The sequence below is a fragment of the Meleagris gallopavo genome, chromosome 7 (assembly GCF_905368555.1).
Source record: "Meleagris gallopavo chromosome 7, MGAL_WU_HG_1.1, whole genome shotgun sequence".
NCBI classification, from domain to species: Eukaryota; Metazoa; Chordata; class Aves; order Galliformes; family Phasianidae; genus Meleagris; species Meleagris gallopavo.
The window spans coordinates 14,259,756-14,271,789 of record NC_139410.1 but is presented as its reverse complement, the minus strand read 5'-3'; the positions used below and the strand labels follow the sequence as shown (position 1 = coordinate 14,271,789).

At 37.3% G+C, this 12,034-nt stretch overlaps 1 protein-coding gene across 3 annotated transcripts in view; it reads right to left on the bottom strand.

The window, feature by feature from the left end:
- ZNF385B (zinc finger protein 385B) overlaps positions 1 to 12,034 on the bottom strand; it is a 151,713-nt gene that overhangs the window by 103,968 nt on the left and 35,711 nt on the right. The window contains exon 1 of one of the 3 annotated variants that reach the window (XM_010713540.4): positions 11,257 to 11,613. The exons of the other annotated variants lie outside the window; for them this stretch is intronic. Coding sequence (XP_010711842.1) covers positions 11,257 to 11,281 — 25 coding nt within the window. The 5' untranslated portion in view covers positions 11,282 to 11,613. Of the gene's footprint in view, positions 1 to 11,256; positions 11,614 to 12,034 lie in introns of those variants that run through there. 3 annotated transcript variants of the gene reach the window in all.

Here is a 12,034-nt window from a genome sequence, read left to right as displayed (position 1 = left end):
AACATAAAAAAAAAAATCAGAGCAGTTATTTATTATTAAAAAAGTTTATACATGTTAAACTTAAGTTAATTCTAGAGCTAAAAGAACATAAATCACATGGAAGCACTCCATATTTTGACTTCACAGTTGAGAAAAAAAATCAGTTCTGAAATTTGACACAAATGTAAGAAAAGGGGAGGAGTTATTTCTATGTGATTGCATGAAAATAAAACACTGTTTTCAGTTTGGACTACAAGAATGTAAGACATTGTTATGGAAGAAAAGTAACTGGCTTGGTGTAACTACACGGAACTAGAGGTAGGGCTCATGTAGCAGGAAAAACATAGACAATTCAGAAGTGAGCAATTTATACCAGACACTGAATGGCATACAGAAGAGAGAAGTCTGTTTCTATTTTAGTTTGAGTGTCCCTACAGTAGAAACTGCTGCAAAATTACTTCCTTTTCTAATACAACCATAGCTGTGATTTTTCTTTCTTAAAACACTCAACTGAAACATTTTTTGGATTTATCAGTGGCCTGCACACTCAAAAGCCTTCCGCTCTGAATAGAGGCACACATACAGATACATACAGATCAGAGATCACCCTAACACCCTGATTAGATAATCGGCAGCTTATTACACTAAAAGGTTGAGTTTACAAGCGATAGAGAAATCAAATAAATTCACAACAAAATCTAAATGTATAGAGCTTTTTCACTTCCATTTCTTTGGGAGAAATTTTGCTAACAGAAAAATACCATATTCTGGCAGCAATTTCATTAGAGTCAGAAATCCTGAACATCAATTTGCAAAATTTAGAAAGATTAGCATCATGCTTTACAGTCACAGGCTTAAGAATAAGCCTGTTAACAGGAAAGCGTTGTCCAGGAGGTTCTGTGCAACTAAATTCTAAGCACTATTTAAAGTAAAACAGGAAGGAATTAGTCATCCAAATAAATTAATATGCTTACGCTGTGCTTCCACCCCTCCCACAAACTACAGAAAGAAAGCTTTGTGTATGGATCGATGGATGGATGTAGGTGCTATGAGCGTGCTACGAATGAGCTGAAGACATCCCAAGGATAATAGCCTGAATATCACATGGTGTGATATTTTTCCTAACAATGAAATGGGAAAATACCAAGGAGTATCTGGCAAGCATTCCAGGTACTAGTAGTGATGAAATGAAAAAGATTCCATGAAATTATTTACATGATTGGATTGTGGGCAGACAGTTCCAAAACGACTTTATAAAATATAGGAAAGATTCTGCCCAGTAAGTCACATGCCATGTCTTTATAAAAACTAAGAAAATAGGTAGAAGATATGGTATTTCCTGTTTTTTGTGTTTATTGAAAATACACTTTAGATAAGTGAAAGTCTTTGGAACTAATACTGAGAAACTTACGTGAAATGTTACATGTGATAGAAGGAACTCCAACTAAAGTCCCCTTTGATATTAAGATCCACACACACACAAAAAAAGCAACCAATAGTTGTAACATGTTTAAGTGCTAGAAATCACTGCACAATCATATGTAAATGCTATCCGGGACAATATCAAGCTACAAAACTGTCTCTATATTTAACATACGGTGTTAGAAATTGGGGCTAATTTTTACAGAAGAACTAAGAGAGCCAGCTATATCACATGCAGTTGATTCAGCCTGGAAAACAACTGTCCCTTCACAAGTGCTCTCTGAGAAAAGTTTGATCTTGCCAGCTGAAAACTCACTGCAGTAGAGCAAGGAAAGTAGAAGTCCAGAAAAATCTGGAGAAATACTGGTAGCACTGACCTGATATTGATAACTCCTAACCTGATACTAAGAAAGAGAGCTTTACGCATTCAGTTCTAGATGAAAGAGTATCTACCACTGGTAAGAGTACATTGTGAAGACTTAAAAAGCCAGGACTCACCATTCTGCTACTGAGGAGGCAAAGTTGTAATTCTGATTCACTAGGGGAGTTCCTGAGATCACTGCTATGACTCAAGTTTTTGAAAGAAAAGGTAAGAGATGCTTCTTCCAGCTGTTACAATTTGTGTTTGCAATAGCACACTTAATACAAACAGCAATGGACTTGCCCAAGCTACCTAGACAGAAAAGGAGACATATCCAACAGTAAAAGAAGACAACTCCAGGCTTGTAATACAGAAAATTCAGATTAGTATTAAAATGCAATTCTCAGCAGTTAAGTTAATGGATAATTTAAACAGTTCAGCAGTATAACAACTGAATTTATCAAGTCCTGAAGTCCTTAAATTGAACTTGGATGTTTCTCTAAATAACATGTTCTAGTTCAATTGCAGTTATTTAACACCACAGAGTTGCATACTAGAGAGAGAAATTTCTCATAAAGAAGGAATTAAAAGAATTAAGGAGATTAGGACTTGGTGATTCCTTTGGTCCTCAAAATCTTCCAAACTCAGTGGATATGAGTTTGATTCTGAATTTGTTTATAGCAAGAGAATGAGGCTAGACCATACGTAGCTTACAAAATCCTTGGCTTCCAAACATCCTGGTAACAAGTTCACTTTGATCTGTGTAACAGAAAGATTGTTCTCATTATTTTCAGTTAATTAGTAGATGTCCCTTCAGACTTTACTTCACTCTGGCAGCAAATTGTTCCCCATCACAATGGCACAAGCATGTTCCTTGAGCATTCAGCAGCAAGGACAAAGAGGAAAAAAGAAAAAAAAGAAGTAAAGAAAAACCGTAAGTGGTTCTTCAAGCAGTCCACCACTGTCTCTCTACACCATTACTGACGTCACTCTTACACGTATTTAACGCCTGAAATGTTGAATTTGCAAAACAATGTCTACTAGAACTCTAACAGCAAGCAATAAACTACATGTTCATTCAACAGGTGGTTTAAAAAATAATGTATGAGTAAAAAAATTTCAGTTTCAGATGAAGTAGTGTATTTACGGTTTTCTTACAGATTAACACCACTCATCAAGAATTGCTATTGTGGAGCATTTTACAACACATTTCTAGCTACATGTTTTGTGACCATTAAGGACACTAAAAATTGCTATTTTTTCACCCAAGTTCAGTGCATGCTCTATCTTGCACACAGGCACCTCACCCAATCTTTCCAAATCCCTGACATTTCTCAAGCAGTGTCTTTGCCACAGAGAGATCAGTGTTGAACAAATGAGGCATATCCTGTTTCAGAAGGGCTGGATCAGCTCCCTTCTGTGCAGTATGCAGCTGTCAGTCTTGAGAATGAAAACCTCTGCTGCAGCAGGAATCAGACTCAGAGTAGCTGAACTGGCTGCTAATCAGCAACCAGCAGAAAGAACGCACTCTTGCTCTCCACTCCTTAGTTATTCAATTAATTCATGACAACTATTGTCATCTGCATTTCTATCTTAGCTATTTAAAACACCTAAAGTAACTTGGGTAAAAATGTAAAAATGGAAAAATTACTACATTGACTCTAAAAAAATTCTGTCATTCCATAATCTACTAAGTATTTAAGCAAAAAAAAGATACAAGTTATGATTATAAGCAAGGCCTGTCTTTGCCACGGTAGGAGTCCAGAGCAATTAAGCACAACAGACAGGAGCTTTACTAAAATCTGCTTTTTCCTTCTGCCATTGGAATCTTGACGTAAAGTGTGACTGAAATCTATAGCCTTAACTTCAAATGGGACTGTAAATTTCAGAGTGATGCTTGGTCTTCAATAAATTAACAGTCCTCCAAATGTATTTCTTGTATATAAAAGACCACTATGCAGGCATACGTAAGCTAGCGATCAAAGAACTCCACAAATCTTTTCGTTCTTCTTTCAGTGAAGGCAGCTAGAATTTTTACTTGAAAATAATAATAATAATAATAATAATAGAAGTTAAATCATCTGATAAAATTATTATTTAGAAAGCCATTCTTAACGGCTTTTGAATGCTGTTCAATTTAATAACATGCCTATTAGGCATAAAACGGACTTTTAAAGATAAAGGAACTGTACATTAAATTTTGTTTATAAGCACAGATAAAAAGGTGAAATACAATATATTTATTCAAATACAAAGCAACACAAAACACTAAAATTTTTTTCTAATTTATTTTCTTGTTTTTCTCACTCTGCTTTGCTATTGGGTATCTTGATATAGATAAAAGCAGCAGAATATTTCTGCCTCTACTGAATAACTGATGGTGAACAATGTGAAAACTGCAAGTATCAAATACTGCCTATTTGCAATGAACATTTACTAGAATTTAGGAATTTATAAAGCATTTTGATCTATAGCTTTTCCATCCAAATATTTATGAGTAAATATTCCCTTACAAATCATAACTAGATTACAGGCAATTCAACGAGTTCCTAAATTATTACTTTATTAATTTGGATTTTAAGCTTTACTGATTATCTAATTCAAAAACATTTCCCACAAAATGATACCAACTGCATAGGTACCATGCAGTAAGAATGGCTTCAGTACAGAAGTCTGCCATGTAACAGAGAGAACAATGTCAACCAAAATATTTTACCCCATTCAAGTAATATTAAGTAATCTCTACAACAAAGTGTTTTCACTTGTCTCTCCAGAGGAAGGAGGAAATAAGGAAGAGCAAAAATCTTTCTTGCAAAGAGAAATACTTGCTAGAAAGGAAAAAAAAAATAAAAAAAAAAAAAAATCACTAAAATGAGCAAATGCTAGCAAATGATAAACAAAATGAAGAAGCAACAAAAATATTTTTAGTTGTTTCTGCCAGATCTTGTTTCTGTCAATAGTTCTTAACAAAAAATCTGGTGTTACAAGTTTCAGATAAACATTCCTGTTAACCATATCACAACAAAAAAAGCTCAGAATGCTTCCATGATGATTTAATCCTAAGCAAATAAGTTTCTGGTATTTCAGCTTTGAATTTATGAAGCCTGTGCCCTGCTTACTAGCCACAGCAACTTGTATCTTATTTTCAGCAGTCTGGGCATGCCAAGTGCCAAGTGCTACTTATGTTTCTTTAAAAAAATAAATAAAAAGAGGACATTACAGTGACTGTTTAATACAATGGGGATTGTTACTATCCAGAACCTTACTAGAGACACACCAGGCTCCAGCCTTGTTGCTAACAAACTTGGCCACAGTACACTAATTGCAATTCCTAACAATAAAACTTCAGTTCTTTCCAACTAGTCTGCATTTTCTTGATGAAGTGATTTCTGTGACTTTTTATCCAGATGTGCCACTCCAAAGCCTAGAAATCTTCCTCACCTCTTTATTTTCTCCACGGTCCTCTTCAGTCTGTTCTGCTGATTAAAAAAAAAAAAAAAAGAGAGACTCCTTTTCTACTGACTCCCAGGACCATGATTTCATTCTACCTTTTATGAAACACAATAATTCGGGATGCCATCATTACGAACACTCTATGCTGAGTGAGAAGTTGAATGCCCATATACAAAAATTTAAAATCCAAGTTGAGCAAAATGAAGAACAATTTTAGGAACACCCTTTGTGGATTTCTTCTTAAGAAAGAAAGGAAATGGAGTTCCCTGAGCGAAATTCACAAGATTCCAGCTGATAAATTCTGAATTATGTTGTTGATGAATGCTTAAAGAGAGCACAAGGGAAACAATGGTACCACTGTCCTGCATTAAATTATTTGACAGAAAACCACATAGGCTGCTAATTTCTACGTATGTTTTTTACATATATAATTTATTTTTAAAAGAGCAGAGGAGAGTTCCTAGATAGATTCTCAGCTCAAGAAAAGGTTCTAACCAGCACACTAGGGACCTGTTCTCTGTCTCTTCCTCTGGCTCAGTAGGAACATAAATAGCATCCAACTGAACAACTCTAACACAAGGGAGAAACAAACCAAAACGACACACAGACAACTCAGAATTCCCTGCATGTGTAAACAGCTGTTTACCTCCAATCCTTCAAGAACAGGACTTCAAGCCCATGTACTGATCAGAGCATAGGTCTTATATGCTGTTCAGAGATACTGCAGAAACTACTACATGATGTTACAAAACACATCACTCCAAGAACTCTCATCTAGCCAGAAGTTTGACATTTTCACACTGCCTAGCAAGAAATGTTTGCCCATCAAGCTTTCACAGTGTATTTTTTCACTCAGCTCCTACGACACACCTTAAGAATTCGATAAGTACCATCTCTTAATTTGAAAAAGCACTGATCATTAATTTGAAGGTCTGCACTGATCATGCACAAAAAAAAGCTCTGCTCAGGGTAGGTCCAAGAGCTACCCAAGGCTAATGAATATAGCCTTTCATCTGCCCAGCTGCTGGTCAATACAGAAGCAACCTTTTATCGTCCTTACAGATCAAAAAGTACTCTGCTTTCCTCCCATCAGAAAAGAAAACAGGAACAAAAAACCTACATGAAAGGAAAGTTATTCGGTTCATTTTCTCTTGAAAGGCACATTATGAGCACTGCTCAGAATCCAACAAAACAGAAAGCATATAGAAAAAAGCACAGCTTCTTGGCTGAACATTCTGGGTGAGGCTTCCAGAACATCTCAACTCCTGCCTGGCTCTCTAGCTTATCGGCAGGGAACAACATGCCGAAACTCCAGCTTCAGCAGTAGGCTTCGACAGGACTGCTGCAGTGTCAGCTTACTCTGCTCTCTTGGCAGGAATCATTAATGACCTTCACTGAAGAAGACAAATCCAAGATTTCTAAACAGAGCTTGCCTAGTCTCAAATCACAAAGTCAAATCATCAACACAGAATAGCTTACAACTCTAAACCACTTCCCCAGTTATTTTTTCCTTTTAGCTTACAGCATCCTCTTTTTCAAGATCTTCTTGTAAGTAAACGTGCAGTAGTGAAGCTGCTATCCCCAGAACACTCGAATAATAAAGACCCCATGCTTTAACATTTATGTCTTCTAAAGGATCTTCTAAAGAAGAAGAAATTATGGTGCCATGTGAAAATCATCAATCTGAAACAGAAATGCTCTCTTGAAGATGTAGAGTTCCCTACTAGGAAGCTCTGTCCAGTTTAACTAGTATTCTGGATCTTGCTTCTCTCGTTATGTACCAATGTGAAATGACAGGAAGAGAAATACACAGCAGTAAAGACACTTGGAAGAAGATGCAATATCTCTGGAGCTAAACGTACCTTACATGCAACAAAGTCTTGGAACAAAGAACTAGCCAGCTTGAAATGTGACAAGCATATATTTATAGCTATAAAAAGCACATAAAAAAGAATCTCACAAAGAATAAAAGGATAAGGAAAGGCATTCCAGCTAAAGTACTTAAAGAAATAAAACAAGTTTTATATGCTATGGTAGTGACATGTCACACGTCATTTTCCAAATGTTTGTAATGATGTTTTCTGCCTGGTAGCCTTTAAACATGTGCTGGAGGATAGCAAGCAAATTTATTCAGAAGTCCTAAAATGACAGCAAGCACGTATTTATTCAAAGGTCCTAAAATGACAGCAACCATCTTTTTTCAAGCTGCATAAAAAACAAGCTGTCAGTTTGCATCAACTTCATGACTACAGGATGCTCCAAAAACCATGACTTTGAGAAAGGGGCTTTGTTGAACTGATGTTCTGCTACCTTCCAATGAGATTTTTAGTAGCATTCTCCAGAGATTCCACTTCTTCCTCCATGATGATGGAATAATCAAGAACTGCTACATCCACTTCAGTTTACCTCTTAGCAGGTTGACCTCCAGCTTCTTTCCCAAAAAAAGGTATACTAATAGCTGATCAGGATTTTTCCTCAGTACTTAGAGATGACACCCATCAGTTCTAGAGCCCACTAGGCCTTCCACACAAAACACAGATTTTGTCCCCAGTTGACACAACTTGGCAAGAAAAAGAGTTACATCATAAAAATTGCTCATTGTAGGATCAAATCAGAATTATGAAAACTCTTACCAAAAGCAGCACAGTTTAAAGTTTCCTAGTATACAACAGAGATTAATGTAAACTGGATAAAGTAATCCAAGTGAAGCCTAACAGTACAATATTAATCACCTTCATTTTTCACTATGAGTAGCTGCTATTAAGGGAACAATTTTTAATCTGGCAGAGGTAGAATGTTCTTCCATGATTCAGTCTCACATCTGTGCTGAAGAAGATAACAGAATAGATCCTCCTGGAAGCTGTGTTAAGGTATGCAGAATAGAAAGAGGTGATATGAGACAATCAGCATGGCTTCACCAAGGGCAAGTCCTTCCTGATCAGCCTAGAGGCTTTCAACAACAGCATAAACGCATCAGAAAGAAGAGCCATTGATGTCATTGTTCTGGACTTCAGCAAGGCCTTTGACACCATCCCTCACAACATTCTTCTCTCCAAATTGGAAATCTACGGATTTGATTAGTTGAACTGTTTGATGGACGAGGAATTGGTTGCAAGACTGTACTCAGAGACTGATGGTCAATAGCTCCATGTCTCTATGGAGATCAGCGATGAGTCATGTCCTTCAGGAATACCTCCATCAATGATGTCAACATGGGATCAAGAGCACTCTCACCAAGCTGCAGATGACACAAAGCTGCATGGTGCAGGTGGGACAACTTATGGAAGCCTAGACAGGCTCTAGCAGTGGGCCCAGGAAAACCTCAACACATTCAACAAAGCCATCTAGGTCATGGCAATCATCACTATCAATACAAGTTGAGGGATGAAAAAAACTGAGCACAAACCTGCTGAAAAGGACTTGGGAGTAGTGGTGGATGGGAAGCTGGACATGAACCAGAAATGTACTCTCATAAGCCAGAAAGCCAATCCTATCCAGGACTGCATCACAAGAAACGTGGCCAGCAGGTGGAAGAAGGTGACCCTACCCCTCTACTACTCTGCACTGGCCAGAGCTCACCTGGAGTGCTGTGTCCATATTGGAGTCCTCAGAAAGGAACAACATAGACCTGTTAGAGGACACACAGAGGAGGGCCACAGAAACAATCCAACTCCCCTATGAAGACATGTTGAGAGAGCTGGGGCTGTTCAGCATAGAGAAGAGAAGACTCGGGGAGATCTGAGAGCAGTCTTTCACTATCAAAAGGGAGGCTGTAAGAAAGGTGACAGGCTTTTTCACAGGGTCTGTGGTGACAGGACAAGGGAAGGTTTAGACTGCATATAAAGAAAAAGTTTTTTGTGCTAAGGGTAGTGAGGCACTAGCGCAGGTTGTCCACAGAAGTTGTGCATGCCCTGTACCTGGAGACTTTCAAGGTCACGCTGGACAGGGCTCTGAGCAACCTGATCTAGCAGCAGATGTCCCTGCTCATTGCAGGGGAATTAGACTAGATTACCGTTTAGGGTCCCTTCCAACTCAAATTATTATATGATTTTAAGAATGAAATACAGGTTAAAAAACAGCTGCCTAATCAATTTACAGATTATATGCTTTACAAAAGGGTTAAAAAAAAAAAAGTATTTACTAACAACTTACAGCAACTTCTAAAAGTTTCCAGATAGACCCTGTAACACATTCTATAGTTGCATTCTAGAATGACTCCCCTGGATGTTTAGGGTGCCTCACAGACATGTGTCAAGTGCACTTTGTCTTTGATCACTGAATAAACACACAGAGTAAGATATCATCAGGGGGCAGTAATTTTCCATGTCACAATAGAAGCTTATTGCAAAGTGATTCAAAAATTCTGTATGAATCTTAAGAAGGTGACAATCAGTTTAATATTTTTACATCACGAATAAAAATATGCTTAGGAATGTTATATGAAAAACTACCAAACAACTCCAAAATGCTAACTGAAACATTAATAGTCACTGGGAACAATTTTCCTTTATTAGGATCTCCCTAGACTCTCCCTAGACTCCCCCCCTCACCTGCTTTTGTTGTTGGTTTTGTCTACTGGTTTTCTGTGTGTATGTTTTTCTTTCTTGTAGAGGGGGAGGGAGGGGAGAGGGGAGGTTATCTCCAAAGAACACCTTAGCAAAAGCTATCAGCTTTGACAGAACACCAAAATTCTGGCACTGAACCAGAAATTGACCATTACCATAAAAAGAACTGCTAAATGAGAAACCATGTGCTCAGTATAAAACTAATTTCATGCTTTCAAAAGCACACAGTGGCTTCTAGCAAGATAGTGGCCCTGGGACTTGCAAAGACAGATTGGCTAATACAAATGGTGTGTGCTCCTGATGCAGTCTGCTTAGCCAAGCTTTACATGTACTGGCAGCAAATGGAAATTCTCGAATCTTCTGTCAAACAAATACACACTTATCTATAACTTTAGAGCTGAAAGCTATAAAACAGCTGCCTCATAAATATATTTAGCAGGAAAATGCATGAGCTGTCCTAGTTCCTTGTAAAAAAAAAAAAACAACAAAAACACAGCAGTCTTTACACAGAAAGCACAGACATTTTTAGCAAGCAGGAAAAACATTAATAAGTATTTTTCAGCTTCTTCCCTTCTTTAACTAAAATACTTACTATCAAAAGATCAAATCAAATCATAGCAGGTCTCAGAACGCAACATATTAGCACAACAACAGTGCTTAATGAATTTAATTTTTTAAGTGCTCTGCTATAGATAAATTCTCAAACTTTTTTTTTTTTTTGAACAGGTACAAAGTTCATTCAGTTTTCAATAATGCTTCTGTCAAGCTTAAAGATTTATTACCACAACTTCACAGACTACCTTCAGCACAGCATCTGTTCCCTTAAGTAAAACTTACTGCACTAAATCTCAAATTTAACTGATTAGGGAGAAGCGACAGTCATTTTATACCCTTCTCAAAGCAAGCTGTCAGTGTAAATGAATTATCGGATGCTATCCTGGGCATGACAGGTCATAACTTTTAATATTAACAATGACAGACATAGACAACATGTCAAATCCAGTATACAATTTATTTCCTTCTTCACTTTCATAGCTTATCTGAAGAATCCAACAGCTCTTGTGCTTTGCATTTAATTATAATTTGAGATTTAACAAGCCAAAAAGCAAGCTCTTGCAAGGGGTATTTAGTCACACTGTTAATTAGTTCCTTCCTATAGCAATAATACAGCACCACTAACATGTTTCAGAAACACTTAAAACACATAGGAAGTCACCTAGTGAAAAGATGCCCTCTGCAAGCAGCAAGCAAGGAATGGGAGCCTGCCACACATTTAGTGTTACTCTGAATATTGAAATAAGAGAAGAATTTATGTATGATATATATTGTCATTTTTCTTAACATTTCCACTGGAGTAACTAATATACAAACAACATGAGTACAGAAATACTGCTGAACACGTAAGCATTCACTACTAATATCGCATCACAAGGCAATTCAGTGAAGTTTAATTTAAAAAAAAAAAATCATACTCACCTCTACTGGGAAGTCCACTCCACATTATGGCAGTAGTATTTAATGAGCTCAAAAGGAACTAAGTGACATAAACAAAACTTCCAGTATGCAACCAATACGATCTACAGTGCTACAGAGCCTTGGCTTCAGCCCTGCTCCTCTGTCACAGTGCACTGGCACACCAGTGCAGCTCCAAACCTTCCCAGATGCTGCCTTATAGCACTGCTCATTGAAAATCCTTCACACGCTGGCAACATTTTAGGGAAGGACAAGCACACTCTGAGTCATTTGTAAAGAAAGCAAAGCAATTTCAGTTCTGTATCTTCATGCGGACGGAAACACAGAGCACTGTCAAAGTAGAAGTCTGAGGTGAATTTATGCTGAGAAACAGGCAACCTAAGCAGTCATTATCAATGCATGAAATCAGCCAGTGATCAAATTCAAACAAACCATAAAAAGGGTATGATTATGAAACGCTCCACAGATCCAGCTCCAAACCACACAGAACGAGGAATCATTTATCTAGCCTGTGTAAATGTTAAAAATAGCTCTGTCTCTTCTACAATGAGCACGAGACAGAGGAGAAGCTGTAGCCTGTACTGTGGTGGTTTGCTACTGGGAAAAATCTGGCAATAAAAATTAATGATTCCTTACAGCTTTTCTAAATAAGATTAATTTCCAATTATGCAGATGAACAAATAAGTACTCTTTAACCACATAACTGACAAAGCCTATCAGATTTATACAAATACGATATCTGCTAAAGAGAATCATAAATGTCTAGAGGAATTTCAGAATA